This window comes from Cucurbita maxima, unplaced genomic scaffold (genome assembly GCF_002738345.1).
Source record: "Cucurbita maxima cultivar Rimu unplaced genomic scaffold, Cmax_1.0 Cma_Scf00031, whole genome shotgun sequence".
NCBI lineage: Eukaryota > Viridiplantae > Streptophyta > Magnoliopsida > Cucurbitales > Cucurbitaceae > Cucurbita > Cucurbita maxima.
Window position 1 is genome coordinate 1,138,991 of NW_019272047.1, and position 17,161 is coordinate 1,156,151.

General features: G+C 33.7%; 2 protein-coding genes and 2 pseudogenes across 2 annotated transcripts in view; all 4 read left to right on the forward strand.

The window, feature by feature from the left end:
- The first annotated feature begins 104 nt into the window (after positions 1-104).
- LOC111466323 lies at positions 105-2,920 on the forward strand (annotated as a pseudogene).
- A 1,583-nt stretch (positions 2,921-4,503) lies between these two features.
- LOC111466324 lies at positions 4,504-6,013 on the forward strand (annotated as a pseudogene).
- Positions 6,014-6,875: 862 nt separating this feature from the next.
- Positions 6,876-8,712, forward strand: LOC111466485 (cytochrome P450 71B10-like). Its single transcript, XM_023111152.1, has 2 exons — positions 6,876-7,798; positions 8,040-8,712. Exons 1-2 carry the CDS (start codon positions 6,899-6,901, stop codon positions 8,655-8,657), a joined length of 1,518 nt encoding a protein of 505 aa, XP_022966920.1. The 5' UTR covers positions 6,876-6,898; the 3' UTR covers positions 8,658-8,712.
- A 1,293-nt stretch (positions 8,713-10,005) lies between these two features.
- LOC111466492 (cytochrome P450 71B35-like) overlaps positions 10,006-17,161 on the forward strand; it is a 33,725-nt gene continuing 26,569 nt past the window's right edge. Inside the window, exon 1 of the mRNA XM_023111159.1 lies at positions 10,006-10,676. Within this exon, the coding sequence (XP_022966927.1) occupies positions 10,370-10,676 (307 nt within the window). The 5' untranslated portion in view covers positions 10,006-10,369. The remainder of the gene's footprint in view (positions 10,677-17,161) is intronic.

Sequence of the window (17,161 nt, forward strand, 5' to 3'; positions counted from 1 at the left end):
CGTTTATGTGTTGGAGTATAATGTATTTTCAAAAGAGCAGTATTTACTTTTTCGATTGTATGATTTATGGCCTTTATACATCAAAGGCAAATCTTTCTTCGTCAATGTCCCTGTCCGGTGGTGTATCGACTTTTTGGTGTGGCTAATCGACTTTTGGAGTGGTGGCTTATCGACTTTTGGAGTCTGGCCGGCTATATGTCTTGTTCTAATCTTTCTTCTTCTTTTTTTACAGTTCAATTCGGGAGAAGTTCAGTGAAGGTAATGGAATAGCTTTACCGGATGGTGAACCTGTCTGGCATTCTAATCTGAAAAGCAAGGAGAGCTTACCAACCGTTTTATGTCTCTAGTTGCGTGGAATACTAATCCTTTACCAATGATCTATTGACTCGGCTATGCAAGAGTAAGAAGAAGGAATCCTCGTAGTGAGAAGGATTTATTCATCTAAACCTCCTAAAAAGAGGTATGGAATCCTGAGTTGATGGCAGGTTCTACTTTCTCCCTCTCCAAATCTTGTGTCTCGACCAAGAGTACAGTTGTTGACTGTTCCACCTGCCCCATTTCTTTCTCCTTACGACCATTGACGTTTCCAATTAGGCTATTAATTTCTTTGCATACATAATTTTTTCTTTAGTAATTACATTGACGTTTACAAAGAACGTTATTGTGTGCTAGCTTAGCTAGCTTATGGTAATGGGTCACCGACAATTTATTTTCATCCACACAAATTGACATTAAATTTGAAATGACAAGGCAACTGGGATATAGACGAACCAACCGAATATACCTTAAAGAAAAGTATTTTACAAGTAATTATATTTTATGAAAAAATGGTTCTAAAATATTAGGACCATAAAAAACCTCAAAAAGTAGTATTTAGTGACTAGGAGGCTAGAACTTCATTAAATAGTAATTAAGTTTTTGAAAAAAAATCAAATGGTAATGATTTTTCTTTCTTTCATTTTATTTCGTTTGAGAGTTTTGATGTGACATACCCTGAATTTCGAGGCATCGAAAGACTGGGAGTGATTTAAACATGCTATGCAATGAGTGAAAATGAAAGAACATATAACACAAAATAAAAGAATAGGAAGAGATTGGATCGGACTAGACCCGATTAACTAGGTCTATAAAAATCTACTAGAAGGCTAAACAAACCTATTCACACCCATAAAAGAAAAATTAAATTTTGATATAAGTAGTGTTTCAATTTTTATTTTCCAGGGTGAGAGATGATAGCTCGTTGCTTTTATAGAGTAGATTATCATTTTTTTTTTTTGTATCATTTTTTATGGTAAGGTAATAATAATATCAAGAAATAATGGACTTTTGTAGACCATAATATTTTCTTTTTAAATAAACCTTCATCTACCATTTTTAAAGACGACCCCTACAAAAATTTGAAAATATTTAATTGTTTTCATTCAAATAACATGCTAAAATGAGAATCCAAACATATTTTCATTCAAATAACAAAGCTTCCAATCATAGGAAACTTGCACCAACTTGGCAAGCTCTCACACAAATCCCTATGGCGCCTCTCTCACCATTACGATCCCATTATCAGCCTCAACCTTGGTGGCGTAGAAATCACCATCGAGGATGGTATCCTCTGTTGAGACAGTTCATGCCCTCTTGAAAACTCACGATCTTCAAAGTTACAGTTGACCACAAATTCAATCAATAAAAAAACTCACTTACAATTTTTTTGACATTACGTTTTCACCTTATAGTGATTACTAGAGAGAGATACGAAAAATTTGTATACTTAAGCTTTTCAATATGAAGAGGGTATTATCTTACGAACCCATTAGAGAGTAAGAAGTTGGTTTGCTGATTGAATCGATTTCCCAATCCGCTTCGGGTGGAGTTGTTGTTAATCTTACTAAGAAGTCCACTACTCTCTACTGGTGTTTTTTTTTAGAATTTCAAGGGGATGGATTTTATGAGCTTGTGAATGAAGATGTGGCATGGTTGGGAAGCTATAGTGCTTCTTTCCAAGTTCATTCCTATTCCTTTTATAGGTAAGGCCATTGATTGGTTTAATGGACGAGAAGCTAGACTTGAGAAGGTTTTTAATGAGATCCATACTCTGTTTCAAGAAGTGATTGATGAACACCTTCGTCCTGAGAAGCCTAAACCAGAACAAGATGATATTATTGATGTGCTTTTGACTATCAGTAAAATGCAAGTTGCAGCTTGTACTTGTCATTACCCATGAAAACATCAAAGCTATTCTTTTGGTAAGCAACTTCTATACCTAATCTTTAGTAGTTTTTCCCCTAAATTTTTAATTTAATTTCTAAACTTTCAATCTCGTGGTTAATAAGTTTTTGAGCAGATATTGATCCTTTTTTGCTTTGTCTCTATTCTTCGTGCCTTCTCCATTATCTCACATCCTTCTATAATTTTTTATTGTATGAACGGAACATAATTTTAGCACGATTAGACACAAGTTCAATTACATTAGTCTGGGCAATGACAGAACTGCAAAGAACCTAACATTGACGAAGAAAGCTCAAGAAGAAATCAGAAATCATGTTGGAAAGGAAGGAAAGGTAAGAGAGAGAGAGACATAGAAGAGTTTCCATATTTTAAAATGACAATGATAGAGACACTAAGACTACATCCACCCGTGCCTCTTCTTAGAAGAGAAACTATTTCCCATTTCAAAATTGAAGGTTATGATTTTTACCCAAAAACGATAGTTCAAGTAAATATTTGGGCAATTGGGCGAGACCCCACATATTGGAAAGACCCAGAAAAGTTCTTTCCAGAGAGATTTGGAGAGAGCTCGATTGATTACAAAGGACATCATTTTAAGTTCTTGTTGTTTGGGGCAGGAGAATCGAGCTTGGGACATAAAGGAAATGACATAAACGATTTGGAAAATTTGAAGCGGCTCAAGGTTGAAGGCGTGTGAGATTCACGTGCACATAGTTGAGTATAGTAGATCCTAGGTGTGGATCTTAGTGCTCTTTGAGAGATATTGGGGTTCATCAACCTATAATAAATTCTAAATATAACCCAAGAAATTTATGCTTTGGTATTCAAATTATTTGAGTGTAGTTCCAATACAAGAGAAGATAAATGTGCGGTCATTGATAGATAGGTAAACTTTGGATAACAATTGAAATATATTGGTCCGTTTTCCAGATTCGATTCAACCATTCCCGGTAAAAAGTTTGAGAAATCTTGGTGTCTCTTATCTCGAAGGGGGATAAAGACAAGGATATCCAGACTCAGTCTAAATAAGGGTTCGATAGCAACTTGAACAATTCCTACCTGAAGGTAATTAATTTGTTCATGATTTAGGAGTATAATGTTTATTTGTTAGATTATAATGTTTTTTGAAAAGATATTGATGGTTTTCCTATTTCTGTGAATAGGGAGCTAACCAACCGTTTTACTTCTCTTGTTGCATGGAACATTGATCCTTTACCAATGACCTATCGACTCGTCTAACGCAAGAGTAAGAACAAGAAATCGTCACAGTGGACAAAGATGAGAAGTATTTATCTATCCAAACCCCCTCAAATTAGATGTGGAACCCTAAGTTGATGGTCGGTTCTACTTTCTCCCTCTCGAAATCTTCTGTCGCAGGCAGGACTACGACCGTCCATTGTTCCACCTGACCCATTTTTTCTCCTTACGGCCATTGACTGTTCCCAATACGTAAAAAAATAAATTTACTATTGAGTTTTTTTTTTTTTTTTTTTTTTTTTTTTTTTTTTTTTTTTTTTTTTTTTTTTTTTTTTTTTACGCTAGACTAGCACAAAAAAAAGTTATTGTGTGCTAGCTTAGCTAGCTTGTGTTAATGGGTCATCGACAATTTATTATCATTCATACAAATTGACGTTAAATTTAAGAATTTAAATTATTAAATTTTAAATGACAAGGCAGCCGTGATATAGTGTATATTTTACTAAAATATGATTCAATAAAATTAGTACCATAAAAAAAATTTCAAAAGGCTAGTATGGCTTACTACCTCTTAAACTTCATTAAATTATAATTAAGTTTTTGAAAAAAAATCGAAGTGTTGAATTTATAATGATTTTTGTTTCTATCATTTTATTTCGTTGAAGAGTTTTGATGTGACACACCTTAAGTTTCGAGGCATTGAAAGAGTGGGAGTGATTTAAACATATTATGCCATGCATGAAAATAAAAGAACATATAACAGAAAATGAAAGAATAGGAAGAGATTGAGCACTTTCCAAATGAAATGCATCGAGACAAAAATCCTTGAAGATGATATTTATCGTTTACTGTTTATGGTCTGTTCTCTTACCGTTTGTGTCATTCTTTTGGAGAGACTTCTTCATGTGAACTACTGAGCAATCGAAATTCTGTAGTCCGATTGGATCGGACTAAACTCAGATTAACTAGGTCTATGGAAATCTACCAAAAGGCTAAACAAATCTATCCACACAAATAAAACTTTGAAATTTAGAAATTATGAAAGAAAAATTAAATTCCAATGTCTTTCCTTGATTTACCTCCATGGCTTCCCCTCATCTTCTTCTTCTCTTTACTTTTCATCATCCTCAAAGAGAAAGTAGCCCACCAAAGCCTCCAATCATAGGAAACTTGCACCAACTTGGCAAGCTCACATAGAGATCTCTATGGCGCCTCTCTCAGCGTTACGGTCCCATTATCAGCCTCAGCCTTGGTGGTATAGAATCCATCATCATATTCTCTGTCGAGAAAACTCGTGCCCTCATGAAAACCCACGATCTTCAAAGCTGCAGTAGACCACAAACTTTAGCAGTCAAAAAATTCACTTACTATTTTCTGGCGAGAGATACGAAAAATTTGTATACTTGAGCTTTACAAGAGGGTGTTATCTTACGAACCCATTAGAGAGAAAGAAATTGGTTTGCTAATTGAATCAATTTCGCAATCTGCTTCTTGTGGAGTTATTGATCTAACTGAAAAGTTAATGCTTTTACTGCTGGTGTTATTTTTAGAATTGCTTTTGGGGTACGGGGATGAATTTCATGAGTTGTGAGTGAAGCTGAGGCCCTGATGGGAAGCTATAGTGCTTCTGAACTTTTTCTTATTCCTTTTGTAGGGAAGGTCATTGATTGGTTCAGTGGACGAGAAGCTAGACTTGAAAGGGTTTTTAATAAGTTGTTTCAAGATGTGATTGATGAACATCTTCATCCTCAAAAGCCTAAACCAGAGCAAGATGATATCATTATGTGCTTTTAGCTATTAATAAAAAGCTACTTGAATCTTGCACCATTGTCATTACTCAAGAAAGCATCAAAGCCATTCTTTTGGTAAGCAATTTCTATTTCTAAACTTTAATGGTTTTTACGTTAAATTATTAGTTTAGTTTCAAAACTTTCAATCTCATAGCTACTCTATCAAGTTATTATACATGAATAGAATATATTTTTGGCTGGATTAGATATGGGTTCAATCATACTAGTTTGGACAATGGCAGAACTCATAAACAACCCAAAATTGATGAAGAAAGCTCAAGAAGAAATCACAAACTATGTGGGAAACAAACCAAAGGTAACAGAGAAAGCCAAAGAACAACTTCCATATTTTAAAATGATAGTAAAAGAGACATTGAGACTACATCCACGAGCACCTCTTCTTACTCCAAGAGAAATCATTTCTCACTTCAAAATTGAAGACTACAATTTTTTACCTAAAAACAATGGTTTAAGTGAACATTTGGGCAATTGGACGAGACCCCACATACTGGAAAGACCCAGAAGAGTTCCTTTCATAGAGATTTGAAGATAGTTTAATTGATTACAAAGGACAACACTTTGAGTTCTTGCCTTTTGGGACTGGTCAGAGGATTTGCCTAGGAATGAATTTGGGGGTGAAGACGGCAGAACTCGCTTTGGCGAATCTTTTGTACCATTTTAATTGAAGGTTGTCGGAGGGGATGAAGGAGGAGGATTTGGACATGGAAGAGACATCGGGTTTGAGTCTCACCATCTACATAAAGTTGCCTCTCACACTTGGACCAATTTCATACCGTCCATGAGTGCTTAAATATGGCATATGGTGGTCGAGAATTTATTTTCATCCAAACAAATAAAGTAAATTTAAATATTTGAATTGAATTTGAAATGATCTCAAGTTGCACATCAAAATCAATTGATATCTAAATTTTGAAAATTACGTTTTATTTATGTTTTAAAAAGAATTTAATACATTTTAACCTTTTTACTACTAATTTTGAAAAAATAAATTAATTAAAAAGTCTAAGCTTTTGATTAAAGAATTCAATTACCAAGTTCATAATGATTTCTCTACCTATCGCTTCACTTTCTTCGAGACATTTTATCTCATCGGATGTCGGGTCCAATGCATTGAGACAAAAATTCTTGAAGTAGATTTTCATCTTTTATTGTTATCTCTCCATCTCTATCTTTTTGTGAGGCTTCTTCATATGAATTGCTAAGTAAACAAAGTTCTCGAGTTGAATAGGATCTTACACAATCCAATTAGATCGGATTATAATTTTTAAATTTAATTTTACTGGTTAAAATATATATTATTTACCAGAAAGCTAAACGTTCAAATCTGTCTAACGCTAATAAACACTTAAAAATATTAAATTTTGATGGGGTTAATTTTTTAAATTTCTTTTCTTTTTGGAGTTCGATAGCTATTTTCTGGTATATTCTATTTAGCACTATAATAACAATATCAAGAAATCTTGGATTTCTATCCAACCATCCTATTTTCTTTTTCAATAATTTTTTAATCTACTGTTTGTAAAGAGAACTAATAAAACTTTGAAAACATTTCTTCAAATATACGAGAATGAAAATTCAAACACTTCACGTTTTGTTTTCCCTTTTGAGTCGATATATATCTACTTAATCGAAAGATCATCGTGTTATCGAACTCTTTCTAAATTTCAATGTCTCTCCTTCATTTCCCTCCATGGCTCTCCCTTATACTCTTTCTCTCTTTACTTTTCATCATCCTTCGACGGAAAGCAGCTGCAAATAGGAAAAAGGGTCACTTTCCCCCAAGCCCACCAAAGCTTCCAATCATAGGAAACTTGCACCAACTTGGCAAGCTCCCACACAAATCCCTATGGCACCTCTCTGAGCTTTACGGTCCCGTTATCAGTCTCAGCCTAGGCCATATAGAAACTATCATTATATCATCTGTCGAGACCGCTCGTGCTCTCTTGAAAACCCATGATCTCGAAAGCTGCAACAAACCACAAACTCATTCTGTCAAAAAACTTACTTACAATTTCCTTGACATTGCGTTTTCACCTTATGGTGATTACTGGCGAGAGATACGCAAAATTTGTGTGATTGAGCTTTTCAGTATGAAGAGAGTGTTATCTTACGAACCTATTAGAGAGCAAGAAGTTCGTTTGCTTATTGAATCAATTTTGCAATCAGCTTCTTATGAAGCTGTTGTTGATCTTACTGAAAAGTCTATTTCTCTCACTACTGGTGTTATTTTTAGAATTGTATTTGGGAAGGAGTTTAAAGGGGATGGATTTCATGAGCTTGTAAGTGAAGCTGAGACCCTATTAGGAAGTTATAGTTTTTCTGAGTTGTTTACTATTCCTTTTGTGGGGAAGATAATTGATTGGTTAAGTGGTCGAGAAGCTAGACTTGAGAGAGTTTTTAATGAGATTAATGCTCTGTTTCAAAAGGCAATTGATGAACATCTTCGTCCCGAGAGATCTAAGCCAGAGCAAAATAATATCATTGATGTGCTTTTAGCTCTGAGTAAAAAGCAAGCTGAATCTTATCCTGTTGTCATTACCCAAGAAAGCATCAAAGCTATTCTTTTGGTAAGCAAACTTCTATTCCTAAGCTTTAATGATTTTTACCTTAAATTAATAGTTTAGTTTCAAAACTTTAAGTATTCTAACTAACTATTTTTTGGAGTAGATAATATATCAATAAAATTGTGTTCATAAGTTTTTGAGTAGATTTTGAGCTTTTTTTTTTTTTTTTGCTTTGTCTCTATCCTTCCTTCTTTGTTATCTCACGGAATTATAACCTTTTCTATTGTATATTGTACTTCAACAGAATATATTTTTGGCCGGATTAGACACAAGTTCAATTACACTAGTTTGGGCAATGGCAGAACTCGTGAAGAACCTAAAAGTGATGAAGAAAGCTCAAGAAGAAATCAGAAACTACGTGGGAAACAGAGGAAAGGTAATAGAGAAAGACACCGAACAACTTCTATATTTGAAAATGATAGTAAAAGAGACATTGAGACTACATCCACCAGCCCCTCTTCTTCTTCCAAGGGAAATCATTTCCCACTTCAAAATTGAAGGCTACGATTTTTACCCAAAAACCATGGTTCAAGTGAACGTTTGGGCAATTGGACGAGACCCCACATACTGGAAAGACCCAGAAGAGTTCCTTCCAGAAAGATTTGAAGAGAGTTCGATTGATTACAAAGGACAACACTTTGAGTTCTTACCATTCGGGGCTGGTCGGAGGATTTGCCCAGGGATGAATTTAGGGGTGAAGACAGTGGAGCTAGCTTTGGCGAATCTTTTGTACCATTTTAATTGGAAGTTGCCGGAGGGAATAAGGGAGGAGGACTTGGACATGGAAGAGACTTCGGGTTTGAGTCTCACCGTCTACAAAAAGTTGCCTCTCAAACTTGTACCAATTTCATACCGTCCATGAGTGTAAGTTCCAAGTCGAATCCAATGATTATGAAGTTTTATGACTTTCGTCTAGACAAATAATGAATGTTTATGCTTAAAATCAAATAATGATAAGTACAAATTCGACTAGTTAAAATTTTTGTATTATAGGATAAATGTTTTGTACTTGGTATATTAAATTATTGATCACTAATACTCAAGGTTAATATTTAAAAGAAAAAAAAAACCCTAAAATGTCTTTTCAATAATACTCTTAGTTTTTTTTTTTTTTTTTTTTTTTTTTTTTTTTTTTTTTTTTTTTTTTTTTTTTTNTTTTTTTGGTAATCTCTCACCTTTTAAATGGGTTAAAAATGACATTTACGGATATTTTTTTTAATAAAAATGTTAAAGTTTAGTTAATATTTACGTTAGTTTTTATTTTGTTTACATAAAATTGAGGGATTATAATGTAGTAATTAAGTGAACCAAACATAAATTTTGGAGACGGTATTTGAACATTTTTACATTATATTATTAAAACTTGACCCTATAATTGTAGTACTCAATGTTAATGCAAAGAAACTTAGAGATGAAAGGTTGGTAATCAAGAATTTATTTCATTCTCCATCGGATTTACACTTTTGGGAGCTGAATTTGAAATAAATTCAAGTTAGAAATTGATCAAAGATAACTACCCATTAAATTTATCCAAGTTTTTATAGAATTTTTCTCTCAAAAAGTTTTGATTCATATCTAAATTTTGAAATTTGGGTTTTGTTTATCTTTTAAAAAGAATTTAATAGATTAATTTTTACTTTTTACCTCTAATTTTTAAAAGTAATTAAATTAAAAAATCTAAGCTTTTCAAAAAAGAATTGATATTTGATTTTATTGGAGGGTTCTATTGGCCACTTTTAATGGATCGAGACAACAAATTTTGAAGTTAATTTTAGTCCTTTATTGTTCTATTATTGCTTATATTATTGTCTCAATCTCTTTTTAAGAGAGGAATGGATAAGACCAAATCCAATCAAATTAGGTCTAATCATAACTTCTAACGTGATATCATTTGTGATTATCTACTAGAAGATTAGTATTCAAATCGATCATCCTAACAAGCAGTGTTTCATTTTTTGTTTTCCGAGGATGACACTTTATTGCTTCCATGAAGTGGACCGTCATTTTTTAGTATCATTTATTGGTGTTGTAAGAATAATATCAAGAAACATTGTAATTCTGTGGACCATCGTATTTTCTTTTTAAATAATTTTTTAATCTACTGTACTTAAAGGCAACCACTAAAAAATTAAAAATATTTCATTATTTTCGTTCATATGACTTTTATTTTATGTCTATTTAATCGAAAGAAGAATCACCATTTTTTATTCGTGATCTTTTTTCTCTGGTTCTTGAACTCTTTCTAAATTCTGATGTCTTTCCTTTCATTTCCCTCCATGGCTTCCCCTCGTCCTCATCCTCTTCCTCTCTTCACTTTTCATCATCCTAAAATGAAAAGCGGCATCAAATAGAAGAACGCGTAATTTTCCCCCAAGCCTACCGAAGCTTCCAATCGTTGGAAACTTGCATCAACTTGGCAAGCTCCCACACAAATCGTTATGGCACCTCTCTCAGCTTTACGGTCCCATTATGAGCCTCAGCATAGGCCGTATAGAAACCATCACCATATCATCTGCCCAAACAGCTTGTGCTCTCTTGAAAACCCACGATTTTCAAAGTTGCAACATACCATAAATGCATGCTATCAAAAAACTCACTTACAATTTTCTTGACATTGCATTTACACCTTACCGCGATTACTGGAGAGAGATACACAAAATTTGTATACTTGAGCTTTTCAGTATAAAAAGGGTGTTATCTTACAAACCCATTAGAGAGCAAGAAGTTGGTTTACTTATTGAATCAATTTCACAGTCAGCTTCTTGTGGAACCGTTGTTGATCTTACTGAGAAGTGCATTGCTTTCACTACTAAAGTTATTTTTAGAATTGCATTTGGGAAGCCGTTTAAAGGGGATGGATTTCATGAGCTTGTGAGTGAAGTTGAGTCCCTATTGGAAAGCTACAGTGCTTTTGAGTTTTTTCCAATTCCTTTTGTGAGGAAGGTAATTGATTGGTTTAGTGGCCGAGAAGCTAGACTTGAAAGGATTTTTAATAAGATGAATATTCTGTTTCAAGAAGTGATTGATGAGCATCTTCATCCTATGAGGCCTAAGCCAAAACAAGATGATATCATTGATGGGCTTTTGGCTATTAGTAAAAAGCAAGTTAAATCTTGCACAACATCAAAGCTATTCTTTTGGTAAGAAACTTCTATATCTATTATTGAATGGTTTTTACACTAAATTTTTAATTTAGTTTCTAAACTTTCAATCTAGTGATTAACTAGTTTTTTTTTAGCAATATTGAATCTTTTTTACGATGTCTCTATGTGTTCTGTGTTATCTCACAGCCTTCCAACATTTTTTTATTGTATGTTGTGCAATCAACATAATAATTTATCATATATATCATATTTAATCTTTTATTATAAACAAATATCTAGATATTGATGTCTATTAACTTAACATATGTGTCTTCATTTATGGTTATTTCCATTTATTACTCTTACCATCTCCTTGTAATTTATTTGACTTACATACAATTTAGGTGTGGTGGCTTAAGCAAACATTCTCAGTTCATGCATTCTCCCTTGTCCCTTATCTCACAGCCTTCTAACATTTTTTTTTTTTTGTATGATGTGCATCAACCAAACCTATTTTTAGCACGAATAGAGACAAGTTCAATTACATTAGTATGGGCAATGGTAGAACTAGCCAAGAATCCAACATTGATGAAGAAAGCTCAAGAAGAAATCAGAAATCATGTGGGAAACACAGGAAAGGTAACAGAAAGAGACACATAGAAGAGCTTCCATATTAGAAAATGATAGTGAAAGAGACACTAAGATTACATCCACCAGCACCTTTTCTTGTTCCAAGAGAAACCATTTCTAATTTCAAAATTGAAGGCTACGATTTTTACCCAAAAACGACAGTTCAAGTGAACGTTTGGGCAATTGGACTAGACCCCACGTGTTGGAAAGATCTAGAAGAGTTTCTTCCTGAGAGATTTGCAGAGAGCTCCATTGATTACAAAAGACTACATTTTGAGCTCTTGTCATTTGGGGGTGGTCGGAGGATATGCCCGGGATTGAATATGGGGGTGAAAACTGTGGATTTGGCTTTAGCAAATCTTTTGTACCATTTTGATTGGAAGTTGCCGGAGGGTACGAAGGAGGAGGAGTTGGACATGGAAGAGAAATCGGGTTTGAGTCTTACCGTCCACAAAAAGTTGCCTCTCGAACTAGTACCGATCTTATACTATTCATGAGTATTAAGTTTGAAGTGGAGTCCTCTAATTGTAAAATATAAGACTTGTCTTATGTATGACGACACGTGGCCAATGGTCCTTGCATGTATCATTTATGCTTATATACTATGATGATGATGATGTGAGCTAGTATGATGTGATGTTATATTATGATATGATGACATGATGATGATGATGTATGATGATATTTCATATTAAGATGATGTGTATGTATGAGATGACATGCTGCATTATGATGAAGAGTTTTCTGAGACACAACCTTACATGAGTGTAATGATGATGAATGTATGAAGGCTAATGCATGCATGTTACCTAGAATAATATGTGAATGATGTATAGGGTTGTGTCATAAGAATAATTTAAGATGAAAACTATACTGACCTCATGCATATTGTGTGTTCATATACATTGGGTTACTTCCCCAATTATGATAATGAATACAGACACGTACACTATGATGATGATCATCATCATGCCTTCATGATATTCAAGAGTTTGCTGACCTCTGGACGTCTGACTACGAACAACTAGCCTCATTATGATGGGCCTAGGTGGTGCAAACCACCTGGTGGACTAATGCTCGCATATATGGGTAGTGTGTAGGGAAGTACTACAAATCTAAATTTGTAGAGACCACATCTCTAATGATTTTAACGATATGTCCCTAAACATGAGTGACATGTGTTTGCATTCAAAACCTAAATAGTAGGGCCACTTACTAAGTATTTTTTAAAATACTCAATCTGGGCTATTTCTACTTTCAGATAAATACAAGATACCTTTATACACTGACGACGACATTGCAAGTAGAGACTATGCATATAATAGAGGTATTTCAAGAAAAAACTCAAATTATTAGAAAGAAAAGTATATATTAGTCTATATATATATAGAAATTTTAGGAATGTGTTGGTTGAATTAAAAAAAAAAAAAAATTGCAGTAAAGAATGATGTACACAAAAGTAGTGATTTCTCTACTACTATGCATATAAATTTTGAAAATTACGTTTTATTTATGTTTTAAAAAGAATTTAATACATTTTAACCTTTTTACTACTAATTTTGAAAAAATAAATTAATTAAAAAGTCTAAGCTTTTGATTAAAGAATCCAATTACCAAGTTCATAATGATTTCTCTACCTATCACTTCACTTTCTTCGAGACATTTTATCTCATCGGATGTCGGGTCCAATGCATTGAGACAAAAATTCTTGAAGTAGATTTTCATCTTTTATTGTTATCTCTCCATCTCTATCTTTTTGTGAGGCTTCTTCATATGAATTGCTAAGTAAACAAAGTTCTCGAGTTGAATAGGATCGGACGCAATCCAATTAGATCCGATTATAATTTTTAAATTTAATTTTATTGGTTAAAATATATATTATTTACCAGAAAGCTAAACGTTCAAATCTGTCTAACGCTGATAAACACTTAAAAATATTAAATTTTGATGGGGTTAATTTTTTAAATTTCTTTTCTTTTTGGAGTTCGATAGCTATTTTCTGGTATATTCTATTTAGCACTATAATAACAATATCAAGAAATCTTGGATTTCTATCCAACCATCCTATTTTCTTTTTCAATAATTTTTTAATCTACTGTTTGTAAAGAGAACTAATAAAACTTTGAAAACATTTCTTCAAATATACGAGACAATAAAGATATAGACTTATTTAAAAAATGATTCAATAAAAGTAAACAACACCTCCAAAAGTCATATTTAGTGACTAGGAGGTTAGTATGGTCCTTTGAGAATAAAAGAATCTAACGTACCAAATTCATAATGACTTTTTTTTATCATTTCATTACGTTTGGGATAAATGATCTGACACACTCTAAATTTTGAAGTATCGAAAGATTGGGAGTAACGTAAACATACTACGCAATGCATGAAAATGAAAAAAAACATGTAATAGAAAATGAAAGAACATGAAGGAATGGACCACTTTCCAAATGAATTGAAACAAAAGTCCTTGAAGATGATTTTTGTCGTTTATTGGTATGTTCTAATGCAGCTTGTATCATTCTTTTGAAGAGCCTACTCCATGAGAACTACCTAGCAATCGAAATTCTGGAGTGTAGTTGGATAGGACTAGACCCAGTTAACTAGACGTATGAAAATCATACCTTCTAAACTTGATTTTATTACTAAATTTATATATTATCTACTAGAAGATTAAACGGGCGAATAAAAACTTTAAGATACAAAAATTATAAAAGAAATACTAAAGTTTGAAACACTATTTCAATTTTTATTTTCCATGGTGAGGGGTTATAACGGGTTGAGAATTGAAATAGTTAAGATTTGTTGTTTTTTTTTTTTTTTTAATGTGTTTAAGAACTACCCTTTTTTATTCATCATATTACAGACATATTATAGTCATATCATTTTATAATCATATTATAGTCATATCGTTTCATAAACATATCATAGTCATATCATTTCTTAAATATATCATAGTCACATTATTTCATAAATATTTCATAGTCATATCCTTTTCTAAAGATATCATAATCACATCATTTCATAAACATTTCACATATATCAAGTATATGACACGTGCAAAATCACGGGGCACGTGTCATCATACAAACATCGATATCTAATCACGCTGATAGTAAGACCATTTACTTGATTAACTTTAGTCGAAGTTGCTATCTAATTCCGAATTGGCTTGCCTTGGTCCCTCGAATTCTTTTCCACATATACGGAGGTGTTTCACCCTATTAAATACATTCACCTAATTCCTTTAGTAACTCAATTACTAACTTAATTTAACTTAAATAAATAGTATTATTCCGCTATTTAGATCCTATAATTCAAATATTGTTTGTTATAATATTATTTTCATTGTTTTTAGTATTTAATTTCTAAATTGCAACAAAATTAGGAGGAAAGAAAATAAAGATTCTGTTCTTCAAGCTACGAGCTACATCCTCTGGTAAATTTGAGTAATTTTTATCCTCAGGTAAATCTGAATAAAACAAAAAATTTTGTTTACCTCGGAAAAAAAGTTGAGTGGTTGATGAGAAATGATTGGGGAAAACAGGTAAGTTTGTCCAAAACCTAGCAGAGATCTTTGAACTTGCTGAAGAAATCGGAACTACTATGGCTGTAACACAAGCATCAAGTGAGGGAAAAAGGGCCAGGAATTCAAGCATAGATAGAGGTAGAAAACGGTCCACTTGGATCGGTTCAAATCGTATTCATTCTGAAAGTACTAACTAGTAAGCAGGTCAAGTGTGTAGCTAGTCCAATATTCAGGTCATCATTGGAAAGATGTCGAGATTAAATGGGGGAGAATGTCTCAATCGACGATATGATTGTGACCACGAGAAAGTCATCGAGGACAATGGTTAGATTATGTGGGAGAGTATCACAACTTTACTGGGAGAAAGTAGGTTGTGACACCCACACACAGGACAGATAAGGGGCAACCCTCAAGTGGCGTCCATCTAGCCACATAGGGGCCAAGACTGAAAAAGTGCAATGATGCGATCGGGGAGGATAGTGCATCATCCAACACACCAAGAGTGTGCATCGAAGCTAAGTCGAGGCATGCAAAAAGTTCAAGAGAACAAGACAACACGAGTATCGAAGACAAGCTCGAAGAGGGCCAGATAGGGCCCCGGGCCATAACCTTAGAAGTCGGGGTTTGGATATCAGTTTCAGCATGTGGCTCATAAATTAAGTCGTCGGTATGAAAGATGAAAGTCCACCAAATTTGGTGTGAAACAGATACTCGATGGATTATGCACGAGACCATGTGTCTACTCACTGAAATGACCTTTACTCGCGAAGGACTGAAAATGTCTCAAAATGTACTATAGGGGGAGGCATGACGTTGGCTCTCACCCCTACGCCTTGTGGCCTAAGCTAGCTACCTTATGGTACATGCGTGTGTCAGTGTGGGCGAATGTCATGGAATGAGCCTCTTAGGCGTCTTTCTTTGAAAAGGGTCTTTCAACAACAGTACCGAATGACATAGGTATGCTAGTATTGCGACCCAGCCCATATGTGAGAGGTTGGATTATACACCCACTATCTGAAATGTATGTCGTAAATAGTTTAGCATGGTCACAGGAGAGTCCGATACTCGAGTAAACCAGATGGATGGATGTTCAAGATACACAAATGAGATGATCGACACATGGGTCAGTTTCCAACGAATGTGTTCAAACAAGTCAAGATGGTCAATGTATCCCAAGACATTGGACGACATCACGATGTATGGATCGTGTTGTTGAGAACCAAGATGACAATGAGATGCGACATGATTGTGTCGCACGCGATAGACAAAGCATGCACGAACGTCGTGTGTGGCCAAACAAGCTTGAATTCAACCATTAATTAAATGTCCCCATGAATCTAACCAAACAAGAATCATAAGTTTTTGTTCACCATAGAGTAGAAATTGGAGCCTAAAAGTTAATTCTTACCCATGGTTCTAAGCTCTTTAGTTGTGGTTTCTTGATCCTCCTTTTCAAAAATTGGCTCAACAAACTCATCAATCACGCTTCCCTCCCCGAACCTTTCCCTTCAAGATCGTGTCCTAATTCCAAGTAAAATGGCAAAATCTTCGTTTGTTCCTTGCCGACAAGTATGGGTCCTTCTCGGAATTTCCAAAATATATTTTTTTAATAAAAATGTTCATTAATCTACCTAACATTTAATATTTGTGCAATTTTTTTTTTTTTTTTGTCTCATTTATCTTTTTAAATATTGTGGAAATTCAGTGAACTAGAACATGAATTTTGTGCACCTGTCTGGTCGGATCGATTAGCCGCTCTTTCTAAGAAACGGGAATGTAAATAGAAAATATCGTTTGGAAAAGCCTCACGGTCTAGTAATCGGTGTAACAATAATGACATTTGTCAATATGCCACCGTCTATTTGTCAACTACTAAAATTTTTAATTAAGTTTACCCATTTTTAATTTTTTTTTTTTTTAAGTTACCTTTGTTTATATTTTAAAAATAATTTTAATACATTTATAATCTTTTTAAAAACTCTTAATTTCTGAAAAAAAGAATAGAATGTATTAAATTTATAATGACTTTTGTTTCGATTATTTTACTACGTTTGAGATATTTGATCTGACACACTTTGAATTTCGAGGTATTAAAGATTAGGAGTAACTCAAACATCCTATTCA